This window comes from Eubalaena glacialis, chromosome 1 (genome assembly GCF_028564815.1).
Source record: "Eubalaena glacialis isolate mEubGla1 chromosome 1, mEubGla1.1.hap2.+ XY, whole genome shotgun sequence".
Classification (NCBI taxonomy): Eukaryota; Metazoa; Chordata; class Mammalia; order Artiodactyla; family Balaenidae; genus Eubalaena; species Eubalaena glacialis.
The window spans coordinates 60,563,271-60,580,084 of record NC_083716.1 but is presented as its reverse complement, the minus strand read 5'-3'; the positions used below and the strand labels follow the sequence as shown (position 1 = coordinate 60,580,084).

Genomic DNA, 16,814 nt, shown 5'->3' with positions numbered 1-16,814 from the left:
GGCGGGCCCAGAGGTCTGTTGATTGGTACTGGCAGTGGACCCTCCCCCGGGGTGGTGCCGGAGGGGGGGATGATGGGTCGAGGGGTGTGGCTATGCGGAGGCGAGATGACCGGCAGGATCCTACCCCAATGGGCTGCAGAGTGGTTACTGTGTGGGTGACGGACAGACCCTTAGGCCAACGGGTGGCCCTAAGTGTCTGCGGTCTAGCCCAATGGAGCAGCGCCGGGGCGGGGCCGCGGCTCGGGTTTAATGAGACTCCATTGGGCTGTAATCAGTGTCATGTCGGATTCATGTCAACGACAACAACAGGGGGACACAAAATGGCGGCGGCTTAGCTCCTACCCCTGGCGGCGGCGGCAGCGGTGGCGGAGGCGACGGCACCTCCTCCAGGCGGCAGCCGCGGCTTCTTTCTCAGGCAGCGGCAGCGCCCCCAGCAGGTGCGGTGGCGGTGGCGCGCGGCCAGGTCTGTCACCCACCCGCGCGTTCCCAGGGGGAGGAGACTGGGCGGGAGGGGGACGGGCGGGGGGGGGGAATCGGGGGCCTGTGACGCCCCTCCCACAGGCCTCTGCGCGAGGGTCACCGCGGGGCCGCTCGGGGTCAGGCTGCCCCTGAGCGTGACGGTAGGGGGCGGGGGAAAGGGGAGGAGGGACAGGCCCCGCCCCTCATTGGGGCCTCCAGGGCAAGGGGCGGGGCTCGAGGGTGGAGGGGGCGGGGCGATATGGAGTGGGGGCGGGGCTCGGGTGGTCGGAAGGCGGGGGTTTGGAGGGGTTTTCTGAGTGGGAGAGACCCAGTAGGAACGGTGGGGGGGCCAGTGAGTGTCTGGGAAGTACACTCCCAGTGAGGGGGTGGGTGGGAGGGGAAACTGGAGGTGTGCAGGCAGGTGCAGAGGGGAGAGTGGGGAGAGTGCAAAATTGGAGATGTGGAAGGGGGACCGAGGGGCAGGTGAAATGGTGCAGAAGGGTGAGATTGCAGTTATCTGGGGGCAGAGTAAGAATGGATTTGGGTGTGGTAGATGTGGAGTAGTGTTGAGAAAGCGATACAGAGTAGATATTGGATTGGAGGAAGTATTGGGGAAACTGAGAAACAGGTACACTTATTGTGGTGGGAAGGAGGTATGTGGGTGAATCGGCATGTTGGAATAGAAAGGTTTGCTAGCTTTGGGGAATAGGAAGCATTAAAAAAAACATGGAGAGATGGGACGGATATTCTCGGGAGTCTCTGAAAGATACGACAGCACAGCAGACTTAAATGTGAAGGGAGGCTACTTAGAACTTAGATATATGCAAAATATGTCTAGCAGAAAATCTCACGGGGTCAGGGGATTGGAAAGGGTGACAGGTGTGAAGAAAGATGGGTGGGGCTGGGTGAATGTGATTTGGACTGCACCCAGAGTGAGGATGGGGCAGCAGAGAAAGGTGTTAGTTTGGGATACAGGGTTGTTTGATAGGCTGGATTTCTTGGGTGTAACTTGAGCTGGGGTCAGGAAAGGGGGAACAGGGTGTCTGTCTCAGAAGGAGGCTCCCTGAGTACTACCTTGGGAAAGGGCATTGTGTAGTTTTGAATTTGTAAGCACTTTGGTCTGAGGTGAGTGCAGGGAGTGGTGTGAGACAAGGGGCAAAGGCAGAGGAGGGATTAGATTACAAACGTGGAAAATAGAAAAAGAGAACCAATGAAACAAGTTTGGGGTGGAGGTACCCAGAAATTCAAGGTAAAGAGAAAGAGTATATGAAGACTCCTCCATATAGGGACAGGAGGTGGGAGTAGCTAGTGGGAATGTTGGGATAGTTACGTGGTACTCCAAAAAAGGTGTGTGTTTGTTGGCTTGTTTGTTTTGTATGACTATGAGTAAAGTACATTCTTCCTGTCTTGTGTACCCTAGATTTTCTGGGATAGCCCTGAAGTAAAACACTCCATTCTTTTTTTTTTTATCAATTTATTTATTTATGTATATGTTTATTTTTGGCTGCATCGGGTATTCATTGCTGCACGCGGGCTTTCTTTAGTTGCGTGGAGCGGGGGCTGCTCTTTGTTGTGGTGCGCGGGCTTCTCATCGTGGTGACTTCTCTTGTTGTGGAGCACAGGCTCTAGGCACGCGGGCTTCAGTAGTTGTGGCACGCAGGCTCAGTAGTTGTGGCTCAAGGGTCCTGGAGCGCAGGCTCGGTAGCTGTGGCGCACGGGCTTAGGCGCTCTGGGGAATGTGGGATCTTCCCGGACCAGGGCTTGAACCCGTGTCCCCTGCATTGGCAGGCGGGTTCTTAACTACTGCGCCACCAGGGAAGCCCTCCATTCTTTTTTTTATTCATAAATTCTTCACACATTTATCAAAATGAATTTGGGCAGGGTTTTTTTTTTTCTTCTTCATGTTTTTAAGAAGGAAAGCATAATGCATGTTTCAGTAAAGGATAAGATTCTTACCTGAGAACTTATACTTAGGGTTGAAGGTTGAGGTGAAGTGATGGTTAAAGAAAAAAAGCAGAAGAAAAGATACAGGCAGAGGAAGGTTTTAACATTAAAGGAGGAACTTAGGGGAATGACTGGCTGGTGGTAATGACACGGTCCGTTGAAATTTTGCCTACCAGCCAAACCCAGGCCTCTGAGTAGAGTGGATGTTATGTCATTGCCGTTACACCAAATGTTTGTCTCTGCACTGCTTGTCAGATGTAAGGCATAACGGGAATGAAAGGTAAAATAGGGTGAGTATTGGAAGGTAGTTGAGAAAGTTCCATAAATAATGTTAATGTACTTCAGAAACTTTCATGGACTTTCGAATACCAGTTAAAAGATTTAGCCAACCGATATGGCTTTATTAAATGCCAGGGTTCCTCACAGGTGACTTTTCAGTCTCTTAGATAGTTTTCGACACAATAGTTTCAGTTTTCGTGTATACGGATGCCTGTATTTTTATCAAGCGAGAGAAAAGGAATTGTTTTATGAAAGCAGGGATGTGTGAGCTATAGTGATCCATCTTTGCTTATAGAACAGTAAATGACTAGTGGATGGGAGAAGTGTGAGGAAGGGATATTTCTTCCCTGTAATGTTTTAATTTGCATTTCCAAAGCACCTTTAAGAGCCTTTTTTTAGGACTCCCACAATCTTCCACAATTTTTGTATCATCCATTCCACTCTTGCTGGATATTTGAGTTGTTTCTAGTGTTGGGAAATTGTGAACTAAGCTGCTGTGAGTGTTCCTGTATCCGTCATCTGGTGCGCACGTGCACAGTCTCTCTGAGGTGTACACCTAGGAATGGAACTGCTGGTTCACAGGCAGCGTGACCGTTTATGCTGGTTTATGCCTGTTGTCCTGGTGTAATTAGTAGTATAGCACCTTTAATTCTCAGCAGTGTCTGGATTTGGATGATGAGCTGTATGGTTGCCCTAGTCACGGGGTATGCTTGTCTTCAGCTTTACTAGGTACCAGTCAGACTGTTTTCCAAAGTCTTGTACCACATTATACTCTCTCCAGTATATTACCACATATATATATATAAACATAATATGTGAGATCCCTGGCTTCTCATCCTCCCCAACTTAGTTTTTTCAATTTAGCCAATCTGGTAAACTTCGCATTTACCTGATCAGTAAGGAGGTTGAACAGCTTTTCATATATTTATCGGCTCCCTGGATTTCCTCATTTGTAAAGTTCCTGTTTAAGTCTGCCTCCACCCCCACCGGCCTTTTTGTAAATTGGTCCTTGTATCTTTCATTGCTATTTAGAAGTTCTTTATTTACTCTGGATACAAATTCTTTGTCCTGTGTGTGTGTTGCAAATGCCTTCCTCCATTCTCTGGCTTGCCTTTTCATTCTCTTTATGGTGTCTTTTAATGAACAGAACTTCTTAATTTTAATGGAGTCAAATTTACTGGTCTTTTCTTTATGGTTAGTGTTTTTTGTGTCTTGTTTTAAGACTCTTTTCCTACCCTCAGGTTAAGTAGATATTCTCCTATCAGTATTCTAGAAGCTTTACTGACCTTAAAAGATGTATGATTATGAGTCAAATACACTCTTTTGCCCCATCCTCGCCATTACAAATCTATTTTTGCTTTTCTTCACTTTCTTCTGTTCTCTGTCTTGAATTTTTACTTGTCTGCAACTATAACTAAGAGCCAGGTGCTGACTTTCCCTGTCTCATAGGAGAAAATGGTCATATAGACAGAAGTTCAGCCAGGTTAGATTTTACAGGTCTCCAGCTGACTGAATTGCCCTTTTTCCTTTTATGAGCTAGCATTTTATTCTGTTCCTGCTATGTGTCTGCCACCATCCTTGGTTCTTTCATATTTGTTATCTCAATTATTCCTCTTTACAGTTCTGCAAAACTGTACATTTTTCTCATTTTTACAAGCGGGAAAACTGAGACTTAGATTGATTCAGTAACATGTCCAATATCCCACAGTTTAGGTAGCTGACAAGGTGGGGACTTGATTCCTGAACTCTCTAGATCCATCCCATCATAGCACATCACCTTGTTAATAAATAAGATTTCACAAGCCTGTTTGATAAGATCCAAAACCGATGAGAATAACTTTCTTTTAATGTAATATGTCCTACTTTAAGCACTCATAGAGATAATTATTGTGAAACTGGATAAAACTGTTGACCTCTCTGATCTGTAATTTTCTTGAGATTCTCAGAGGGCAACCCTAATGTGTTTTAAGGCTACACTGGATATCCTGTTTGAAGACATCTGTGATAAAGTTAATGTAGAATTCTGAAATGAGGTGTATTTTCAAAATAATCTTTAAAAAATTCAGATGTCAGATTTTTTTCTTAATATGTCATTCTCAGTCTTTGTCATTAAAACCCAGCTAAAGCTCATTTGAGATTTGGAAGAAAACTAGGATTGAATAGCAATTTTAAAATGCCAAAAAAGACGCTCTAAATTTAGTTGATTATTTCTTAAGTGAAAGTGCTTAGTTATAATATCATCATTACTAATCAGTGTACCCTGGCTCCAAAGGCCTGATGACTTCACAGGACTTTTCATCTTGTCTCTAAAATCTTCTGTTTTACAAGGGATCAAATTTCCTGTGAGGTTCCTAACAGTGTGATTAAAGTTTAGAGACTGAAACTGTTGAGCACTTAAATGCAAGGATGACTATGCAAACGTAATTCATGGGCTTCACCAGGAGATTTGGGACATGTCTCTACTAATTTATGATGATGATGTTGAAACTAATCTTTGCTAGGGATTATGGAAGCCATAATAGTTTATTGATGGTTCAGTTATTGTTTGTTGAAGCAGATTTACACAATTATAGTTTAATGACATAACAAGGATATTGTCAACTAGGAGCGCATGACATGAAAAATTAAACTTCCAATTAATATAATATGTATTAGTTGAAATGATAATTTTCATGGTGATTTAGCCTCTTAGAAATCCTTGGAAAACATTATTAGCTTATGAATTGAAAACTCTCTATGTTAATGAGTAGTGAGAAAGAACTTAGTATTATTCTAAAAAGATGGGAAATTAAATATTCAATTCAGCTAACATTTATGGAGTGCCTACTCTGGGCTTGCTGCTGAGTTAGGCTCATAAATATAAGTTGAACACGATTGATATGTGGAGAGAGGAAATACTGGTTGCTTTTGTTTGTTCCTTCAGTCATACTTCCCTCCAGCCTATACTGGATGGATACCATTGCCAGAATTATTCAAACGTTCAACAAATTTGTGTGTGCGTGCATGTGTGTGTGTGCTTGCACTCCACTATACCTTATTGTGTCACTACTCCTGCAGTGGCTTTCTGTTACTTCATCTGTCATGTTCACACGCCTCAGCCTGGCTTTTGTCACAGCCAACTTTATTTCTTATTCCTCTTCAACACATCCCCGCTCCAGGCATGCACATGGATTAGGTATCCCTTTGGTCTGACAGCTCATTCTTAGCTCTGTGCCTTCTCCTAGATTCCCTTCATTCATTTACTGATGCATTCATTTAACGAATAGGCATTGAGCCCCTCTTATGTTAAGTTGTGGTCCTGGGAAGTCTTGGGGCATGCCAAGATGAATCAAACATGAGTCCTGTTCTTAAGAATTGTACAGTCTAGTAGGGGAGACGAGGTCCGTGTATGAGTAAGCAAAATACAAAGTGGAAAATGAATGCCAAATAATAAGAAAGCTAAAAGCTTCCTGTTAGACAAAGTGACGTAGGACTTCTGAGAAGGTGTCTGTTTGCACTGGGCCACAAAGGATTTGAATTGGGATGGAGAGGCCAGGCAGTTGTCCAAGTTCTGCCTTGTCTTGCAAGGTCCAGTTTAAGCCCTCTCCGTCCAAGGGATGTTCTACCCATCCACACTCAACAAGGAATAGTCACGGTTGTTTTCAGACTTTTTTCCTTCTGTATTCAGCGGAACCCTTTCTTTGAAGTGAATCTTATGGAGAAGCCCATTATACATAGAATAGTTAAGGTAGAGATGCTTTGTTTGGTGCAAAGGATTATGGTGGCCCTAGTGTTTAACCCACAAGGGCACCTGCAGGTGGTGCCCATACCCAAGGCACTTTCTCACAAGAGATCGAAGGAGCCTAGTTTGAAAACCAATGGAGAGACAGGAAAGTGTTTAGGTTTTAGCATCTGAATTAAAATCTTTCATGACTTAGTGGTCTGAGGTCTTGACTGTCAGGAATCAGTTTTTCTTTTGCAAAATGAGGGCAACAATGCTACCTTACAGGGTTATTTGAAGGTTTACTGATAATCTATGTAAAGTGCCTGGTCCACAGTAGGTGTGGACAATGGTTGCTATTATTATAGTTTAGTGCTTTATTTCTTTTTTAAAAAAATAATTTGGGGTGAAATTCACATAACATAAAACTAACCATTTTATTTTATTATTTATTTTTATAAATTTACTTTATTTTTGGCTGCATTGGGTCTTCGTTGCTGCGCGTGGGCTTTCTCTACTTGCAGCAAGAGGGGGCTACTCTTCGTTGCACTGCGTGGGCTTCTCATTGCGGTGGCCTCTCGTTGCGGAGCTCGGGCTCTCGGTGTGCAGGCTTCAGTAGTTGTGGTGCATGGGCTCAGTAGTTGTGGCTTGCAGGCTCAGTAGTTGTGGCGCACAGGCTTAGTTGCTCCGTGGCATGTGGGATCTTCCCGGACCAGGGCTCGAACCCGTGTCCCCTGCATTGGCAGGCAGATTCTTAACCACTGCGCCACCAGGGAAGCCCAAAACTAACCATTTTAAAGTGAACAATTCAGTGACATTTAGTATATTCACAGTGTTGCGTGACCACCACCTCTATGTAGTTTCAAAACATTGTCATCATTCCAAAATAAAATCCCTTACCCATTAAGCAGTATTTTCCTAACCACTTCCCCCATCCCTGCCCAGGCCCCACCAATCTATGTTCTGTTTATAGCTTTATCTGTTCTGGATGTTTCCTATAAATGGGATTATTATGATATGTAACCTTTTGCGTCTGGCTTCTTTCACAACATATTTTTGAGGTTCATCCATGTTGTAGCATGTATCACTGCTTCATTTCTTATTATGACTGAATAATATTCCAGTGTATGGATATATAACATTTTCTTCATCCATTCATCTGTTGATGGACAATGGCCTTTTTCCACTTTTTGGCTATTGTGAATAGTGCTGTCATGAACATGAGTATATGTGTACTTATTTGAGTACCTGTTTTCAGTTCTTGGGGTGTATACCTAGAAGTGGAATTGTGGGGTCATACGGTAATTTTATGTTTAACTTTTTTTTTTTAAATTAATTAATTAATTAATTTATTGGCTGTGTTGGGTCTTCGTTTCTGTGCGAGGGCTTTCTCTAGTTGCGGCGAGCGGGGGCCACTCTTCATCGCGGTGCGCGGGCCTCTCACTATCGCGGCCTCTGCCGTTGCGGAGCACAGGCTCCAGACGCGCAGGCTCAGTAGTTGTGGCTCATGGGCCTAGTTGCTCCGCGGCATGTGGGATCTTCCCAGACCAGGGCTCGAACCTGTGTCCCCTGCATTGGCAGGCAGATTCTCAACCACTGCGCCACCAGGGAAGCCCTATGTTTAACATTTTGAGGAACCACCAAATGGTGCTTAATCGCTTCTTATACCCACAGCATCTACCATAGGGCTGTACTCACAGAAAAACATCTCACTAAGTATTTGTTGGTTGTTCTTTGATTAGTATTTATAACCTCACCTCCCAATTCACATGTTTTGGGCCTTGAGCATTAATTTTAAGGGAAATATATGCATCGAGGGCTTGAAAGTTAGCCAGTATCACCGTATGGATGTATCTGATGTTGTCAGACAGCAGATATTTGTTCACCGAGGATGCTGTTTGGAGCAGCTGTGCTAATCGTCTGTGTTGGGTGGTTACAGAAGAAAAGAAGTTAAGGTCCCTTCCCTTAAGCAGTGTATGTTCTGTTTCAGAAGATATTGTTAAGATTTGTGGATCCTCACTCAATTACATAGCAGGCTATGAAAAAATCCAGGAGCCTATAAAAGTGAGAGAGCTAAAAATAACTGTTAGCAAGTGAAACTCAGGATGACAAAAGAGTAAACTCTACTATTAATCTTTATTTTTTTCTACCACTGTTTTTGGCTCATCCACAATCTCATGACTTGAGTGTTATGACATTGATTTTGAAACAACACACAGCTTTAGCAAAAGCTTAGAGGAGGCTTCACATATTATTTATGATCCAGGATATTTTGACTCTTCTTATGCTGACATGTGTATTTCTGAATAGTGTTGATATTTATGTAATAATAATGAAGCCAAAAGCTCAGTGTTGGACTAAGCATTTCTCTAGATCTGTTTAGAATAGTGTGTAATGAGTGATGTAAATAGTGTTTTACTATAAGACTGTATGATACAACCATATAATTTACTGATGTTATTTTGTAGTTAAAAATAAAATGATTCAAAACCTTAGAAAATAAAATAATTTAATTTTGATGTAGCATGAGTCCCCAGAATTAATTTGGAATGACTCATTCTCATTTTGATAGCCTTTTAGTCCAACTTTCAAGTTTTTATAGAAAAAAATGAAAAGAGAATAATGGTTTTTAGGGTCATACTTGTAATAGACTATGCTATCTACGTATGAAACAAATCCTAGGGCTCTGGAAAAGAGAAGTGGTATGGATAATTCTGAATCAGGGGAAGAAACATTTCTATTTGCCTTTTGAATGAATTATGCATATTTTTCCTTAGATTTGTCTTTCTAGTTAGATACTGCTTAGACTAAAATTAAATTGGTTTTCAATCTATTCTCTTAGCATATACCAATTTACAGTGGGGCCAGTGGGATGTCAGAAACAAACCAGCCTAAGATTAAAAAATTTGCAGTGGATAATATACAAAGTGGATAATATACATGTGTTTAGTTGAGAATTGGCTGCAGATAAGAGACTTCTGATTTTGTTCCTCTCCTAGCTCTGTGTGTGTGTATGTTTTTAACACTGATTCGGCTTGTAGCAAAGAGCTGCTGAGTTACATCTGCTTCTGCCTAATTAACTCTGTTGGTTGGTGTCAGATGAGAGCTAATTTTGAGATTAAATTGAGGAGTGGGGTGTGTGTCTGTGGCTGGGGGAAGGGAGAAGGAGGATCCAAGGTTGCTTGGTTGTTTTGTACACTATCAAAGTGCAGCTATTCACAGTGTTGTTTTACATTTTTTTTTTGCCTTTGAAGTAAAAATGATCACTACTGCCCTGAAATGTGGCCTGTACCAGCACATACTTACTATTGTGGAAAATGGTGCGTCCTTCTCTTAGGTGCAGTTATTGGCCATATCTTGATAGTTCAATCAGTACCTAGATGCCAGGTGACCTTTGGGACAAATAGTGAATGTTGCCTGGGAAAGTTAATATTGACCTTTAAACAATGTTCGACTTTTTTTTTTCCTCCAGACAAAATGTTATACCTGTCTGTCTATTTGAGTAATAGTGGGATTTTTTTTTTTTTTTAAATGATGGAATTCTTTTTTAGACTCCATCACAAACCTGATTTTTTAAAATTTGGAGAACAGGTCTGGCCTTAAAGAAGAGTGAAAGTTTACTTCTTTAGGCACTCGCTGTGGGGCTTCATGTCCTGTCCTGAATTCCGTGTTCTTAAATACCCTTTAGTGGTATGAAAGAGCTAACATACCACCAAACATAGTATACCAGTAAATTCACTGCAGCTGTTTGGATTGAATAGTTGTGGAGATCCATAGATGGTTGCTGAACTTTAGGTATGTCCTTATGCCCAAATTAACATTTACATTTTTTTCTTTTGGCAGATTTGCCTGAAGATCTGGACAATCTTCTTTTTTGTCATGGACTGTTAAAACACTTGGAGTTCCAATTCTGGTATTTTCCCTTGTTTTATTATATTTTTAAGATATAAAATGTCAGTCTTGTTGAAATGTGTTGGTAATGGAGATGAACAATTCTTTTGATTGTGGTTAGGATTGTGGTAATAGCTTGTCATGAAGGTATATTTTAAGTATTTATTAGTTATGAAATGTGTTTTGTTTTAATGTATGTTCATTTGCTTGTGTAACCAAAATGCCTGAAAGCAACTTTGCAATATTGGATACTTTTCTGTGACCTCTTTTCCTGCTTCCTGCAGTTTTATTTTGTGCAATCAAATTAAATTAGTTGATTCATCCTGAATAAATGATGAAAGATGAAATAATTATTTGGACATGGTGAAATGTCTTCTAATGAAATTTTGCCCCGAACCATTTTACTTTGGAAAGATCAGCTTCCTGTTTTAAACTTACTAAAGCAGAGTGATTCCTGTGTTCTATCGTGAAAGTGGTTGTACTATGAAAGCCAATGATTTCATTCCTAAACACACCATGTTCCAAGTCTAACAGTCAGTAATTTATATAATGACACAAAGGGGAGTGCTTATTAGATTTGCAGATGACATAGATGACAGAATCAAGATTCAAAACAATTTTTAACAAGTTGGAAGACAGACTCAAACCAACAAGATGTACTTGAACTGTGATAAAATTTAAAAATCCCAGCATTTAAATTTGCGTAAGGAAGAGAATGAAAAGACTCGGCTTGACAGAATTTTTGAAAGAATATCTGGGTGTTTTAGTTGGACTGCCTGCTTGGCATGAGCCAGTTGTATGGCAGGGCTGGTAAGGAAGTTCAGGTTACCTTGGGTTGCATTTATAATTGGATAATGCCTGGAATGCCAGATTTTAAGATGGGCATTAGCCAAACTAATGAGTGACCAAGAGGAGGAGGTGCTTGGAAACCTGTGAGAATGTGGGCATGTTAAGGAACTGGGATATGAGTGGTCCAAGGTGGGGCTGGAGGTAGAATGGGGTTTGATTGTAGCAGTTTTCAAAAGATACTTGTTTTCAAGTATATGAAGGCTCCTCATATTAAAGAATTTCTTGAGATTGTTCCAGGGGAACTAGGACTAGTGGGTAGAAGTTATGGGAAGGCAGATTTTGGCTCCTGTGAGCAAGAAATATATTACAGTTAGAGCTGTCCAACAGTGGCATGAGCTGTCTTAAGAAGTGACAAATTCTTAATCACTGGAAGTATTTTGAGACTTTATGGCCTATCTGTTGGGGATATTGAACAAGGGATCTTTTACTGTTTAACTAGAGGTTGGACTGGATAACCTCGAAGGTCCCCTTAGCCCCAAGTTTCTAAATCTGAGGGGAGAAAAATGGAGTGTACCTACAGCTTACTGATTGCAAAAAGGACAATCCTTTTTAAATTGCCTCTTTCAAGCTGACTGAACTAGTATAGTTCAACGGCCTAATTGTTTTCAGCAACAGAATCTTTGAGAGCAAATGTTAAATTCTTCAGTGTATCTGGCTAAAGTTTTGAGGAAAGACATTATTTTCCCCTTTGAGGTACATTAAATGTAAGTAAACAACCAGAGATAACTTTAATTTTATATTTTATGAGAGATTTTTCGGAGTGTGTAGACATTGTATTGGATGGAAGTGATGATAGCTATTATATACTGAATATTAGATACTGTATTCACTTAATTGTCTCAACAATCCTGGGAGGGATATACTGTTATTTCCCTACAGGTAAAATGATGGAAACGTAAGTCATTTTCCCAGGGTTTCTCCGCTAGACATTGGTAGGGCTGGCATGCATACTATTAGTCTAATTGCAGAGGCAGAACTAGCTAGAGCAGGCAGTCGTGGCTCAGGTGAAGATAGCGCTGACTTAGACTTTAGAATAATGGCATTTGAGCCTTGAGTCTACTACTGACTGTTATCCTGAGTGAGTTCCACCTTCCCCTGAGCCTCAGTTTACCCATTGAGTCATCCTGCAGATTACATGACAAGTTATACGCAAGCACACTCTGTAAACTTTAAACTATAAAAAAAGAGTTAAGATGTGGATATTATCTGTGAAGAGCAAGGTTAGAGCCCAGATATGACTCAACTCCCAGGCCAGGATGCTTTGGCCTGGTGCTCTTGGCAGGTGTACTCAATACCAGATTGGAGACCTAGGGGATTTTTGTGTACACCAGGAGGTTCTCAGAGAGCAGTATCACTCCCTACCTGGTGTCAGATTTGTACAAACCTTGCTCGAATTGAGCAGTTTCATGAGCTAACTGGGTAATAAGACACCTAGAGTTTTCCATTGTTCAAAAGGTGACCGGTTATGTTACTACATTAGTTTCAGTTTTCCAACCTGTGGGTTAGAGAATGTCACCGACCCTCTTCAAAGGGATGGGAAAACATGATTCTGTAGAAATGGCTCAATGGGAAATTTTCTTACTTGTGAGACTTGGGAAATAGAATGTTTAGCTGAAATAGAAGAATCAGGATCATTGCTTTTTTTTTTTTTTTGGCTGCACTGCGCATCTTGCGGCATCTTAGTTCCCTGACCAGGGTTAGGGATGAAACCCAACCCTGCCCCGTGCAGTGGAAGTGCGGAGTTCTAACCACTGGACTGCCAGGGAATCCCCTCTTTTTTTTTTTAAGTTTCAGATTTTTTGAAGTAAGTTTAATGTACTTCCATCAAATTTTTTGCGTCATAGACTTATTCTTTGATGTTGATTTTATGTTTATAGTAGACATATATCTTGAACCACTGTCATGTAATTTTATTAATTTCAATAAAGGTTATCCATTAAATATATAGCTTAGATGTGATCTCTTAAATTCCCCATGAATGACTCATATAAATAACGTGTAAAATCCTAAAAGAAATTCCTTCTCAGACTGTGACCCAGTTTCTGGTTGGCAAATATAGTCGCTCTGGCTTTGTTACATAATACCTGCCTGTCATTACTTCTGTGGTCATTTTGCATCTGAAAAGGTAATACTAAAGAGTCTTTTAATTTATTTTTAGAAGTTTCATTATTAAGAGCCTTTCCCCCTTTTTAATCCTTTAAGGTCTTGATTTCCTGGTTAAAGATGTTCTTCACCCGAATGCAGTTTTTCCTGTTGGTCAAATAAGACAACTATCAACATTGCCTGTTTGTCCTCTTTTTAATCTCTAAAGGATGGATGTTTGTAAGATGTTGCTTAATATGGTCTGGAATACTCTGGCCATTTGTTGAATTGTAAATGACTTTCAAATGTGCAAGTTCTGTTAAATACAAGGAGAACCTCTATGGGTAACTTTTGTATTGAAGAAGTCATTTGTCAACCATGGTAAAACTTGCAAACCCACTTTATACAGAGTGGATTCTTGAAGCTATACAGAAAATAAAAAAGCAAAAGCAAAGGCCCTCTGAAGAGAGAATCTGCCATGCAGTCAGCACTTCCCATGGGTTGGATAAGAAGACAGTCTCTGAACAGCTGGAGCTCAGTGTTCAGGATGGCTCAGTTCTCAAAGTCACCAACAAAGGCCTTGCCTCCTATAAGGACCCAGACAACCCTGGGCGCTTTTCATCAGTTAAACCAGGCACTTTTCCTAAGTCAGCCAAGGGGTCTAGAGGATCATGTAATGATCTCCGCAATGTGGATTGGAATAAACTTCTGAGGAGAGCAATTGAAGGACTTGAGGAGCCCAATGGCTCCTCCCTGAAGAACATAGAGAAGTATCTCAGAAGTCAAAGTGATCTCACAAGCACCACCACCAACCCAGCCTTTCAGCAGCGGCTGCGACTAGGGGCCAAACGTGCGGTGAACAATGGGAGGTTACTGAAAGACGGACCGCAATACAGGGTCAACTATGGAGGCTTAGATGGCAAAGGAGCTCCCAAATACCCCAGTGCTTTCCCATCGTCGCTTCCACCTGTCAGCCTTCTACCCCATGAGAAAGACCAGGTAAGTGCAGAGAGAATGTCAGTACACTGTAAATATTGCCTATTTGACTTGTACAGTTTCAGTTAAGTTTTATACGGACATAAGTTCTGAGTTAAGTGTGAAAAAATAAAATGTTTTGCCTCAGAGCAGGCTTATATATTTTAAGAGGTATATATTGTTTTACAGTATAAATTGTTCTATATTGTTTTACAACGTATTAAGGGCTTCCTCGCTGGTTGACTAAGAATTTTTTTTTTTTTTTGGCTAAGAATTTAATGTGATGATTATGTGGTTTGTTTTTTAAACTATAATTGCTAATCCGTGGGTGCTTGAAGGGACCAGGATAGATAACTTTAATCTTCCTTCCTCAAGGCAGTATCATATATATTTCAAAAATCCAAGAAAGGCCATTATATGTTTTTCTCTTTTTAAATTATTAATTATGTTTATTTTTTTAGCTTTATGAGGTATAATTGATATATTTTTCCCTTTATTGTTATTTCAGAGAAGAAGAATCTATAGACTAATTATTTTAATACTGATAGTCTGTGCATTACTGGAACTGTTTTAATATGTGACCTAAATCCTGCCTGTTTCAATTTAAAGTCATTTGTTATTGTTCACTTCTCAGCAGGTGAAAGTGAATGTTTATTTTGTCTCATACTGTATCTTATAATCTTTGGTTTCTCTGGGCCTTCTGTCATTTCCATAATAGTTATACGTATATGGCAGATTTCTCCTTAAGTTACTGCTACACTTTAAAGTCTTTGGTTAAGTAGGATTTTCCTTTGTTTTATTTCAAAGCTATTGAAATTACTGCCCAAACTAAAACCAAAACAGAGCAGTAGCAAATTGTTTATAATGGTTTCGGCCCTCCAGTTTGGGGGCTTGTTGTCTGTCCTTTGGGTGAGTGGATGCATTGATAGCAGTTAACTTTACATCTTGTAAGCCATTAGCCATTGTTGATAGAAAGGGTGGTGGTTGTATGTGCTAACTGCATTTTCAGAAGTGATGGAAACAGTGTTAGGAAAAGCTGTGCTCTTGATGACTTGTTTTTCCTCTTTGGATACTGTTGCCCATAAGATAGACCCTGCTTCCCTTCTTGCCTTAAGCTGATAGAGGCCCAGCTCTACAAACTGGGTGGGACCAGGTGATTTGCCTTTCCACAGACCAATCGAAACCCTAGAATTTCTTTCTTTTTCTTTTTTTTTAAAAAAATGTATTTTTTTTAACATCTTTATTGGAGTATAATTGCTTTACAGTGGTGTGTTAGTTTCTGCTTTATAACAAGGTGAATCAGCTATACATTTACGTATATCCCCATATCTCCTCCCTCTTGCATCTCCCTCCCATCCTCCCTATCCCACCCCTCTAGGTGGTCACAAAGCACCGAGCTGATCTCCCTGTGCTATGTGGCTGCTTCCCACTAGCTGTCGATTTTACATTTGGTAGTGTATATATGTCCATGCCACTCTCTCACTTCATCCCAGCTTACCCTCCCCCCTCCCCATGTCCTCAAGTCCATTCTCTAGTCTCTATGTCTTTATTCTTGTCCTGCCCCTAGGTTCTTCAGAACCTTTTTTTTTTCTTTTTAGATTCCATATATATATGTGTTAGCATACAGTATTTGTTTTTCTCTTTCTGACTTACTTCACTCTGTATGACAGACTCTAGGTCCATCCACCTCACTACAAATAATTCAATTTCGTTTCTCTTTATGGCTGAGTAATATTCCATTATATGTGCCGCATCTTCTTTATCCATTCACCTGTCAGTGGACACTTAGGTTGCTTCCATGTCCTGGCTATTGTAAATAGAGCTGCAATGAACATTGTGGTCCATGGCTCTTTTTGAATTATGGTTTTCTCAGGGTATATACCCGGTAGTGGGATTACTGGGTCATATGGTAGTTCTACTTTTAGTTTTTTAAGGAACCTCCATACTGTTCTCCATAGTGGCTGTATCAATTTACATTCCCACCAACAGTGTAAGAGGGTTCCCTTTTCTCCACACCCTCTCCAGCATTTATTGTTTGTAGATTTTTTGATGATGGCCATTGTGACCGGTGTGAGGTGATACCTCACTGTAGTTTTGATTTGCATTTCTCTAATGATTAGTGATGTTGAGCATCCTTTCATGTGTTTGTTGGCAACCTGTGTATCTTCTTTGGAGAAATGTCTATTTAGGTCTTCTGCACATTTTTGGATTGGGTTGTTTGTTTTTTGATGTTGAGCTGCATGAGCTGCTTGTATATTTTGGAGATTAATCCTTTGTCAGTTGCTTCGTTAGCAAATATTTTCTCCCATTCTGAGGGTTGTCTTTTGGTCTTGTTTATGGTTTCCTTTGCTGTGCAAAAGCTTTTAAGTTTCATCAGGTCCCATTTGTTTATTTTTGTTTTATATGTATGTTTTGTTTATTTATTTACTTTTGGCTGCATTGGGTCTTGCTGCATGCGGGCTTTCTCCAGTTGCAGCAAGCAGGGGCTACTCTTCTTTGCGGTGCGCAGGCTTCTCATTGCGGTGGCTTCTCTTGTTGCAGAGCATGGGCTCTAGGCATGCGGGCTTCAGTAGTTGTGGCTCGTGGGCTCAGTAGCTGTGGCTCGCGGGCTTTAGTGCACAGGCTCAGTAGTTGT

The 16,814-nt window shown here is 41.0% G+C and overlaps 1 protein-coding gene and 1 long non-coding RNA gene across 2 annotated transcripts in view; both read left to right on the top strand.

Moving 5' to 3' along the window:
* The first annotated feature begins 292 nt into the window (after window positions 1-292).
* LOC133095567 (uncharacterized) lies at window positions 293-13,407 on the top strand. The gene is made up of 3 exons (XR_009701637.1): window positions 293-463; window positions 10,226-10,295; window positions 13,325-13,407. It is a non-coding gene; the product is annotated as an uncharacterized LOC133095567 (long non-coding RNA).
* Window positions 13,408-13,476: 69 nt separating this feature from the next.
* KAT6B (lysine acetyltransferase 6B) overlaps window positions 13,477-16,814 on the top strand; it is a 169,966-nt gene continuing 166,628 nt past the window's right edge. The window contains 1 exon segment of the mRNA XM_061180240.1: window positions 13,477-14,203. Coding sequence (XP_061036223.1) covers window positions 13,583-14,203 — 621 coding nt within the window. The 5' untranslated portion in view covers window positions 13,477-13,582.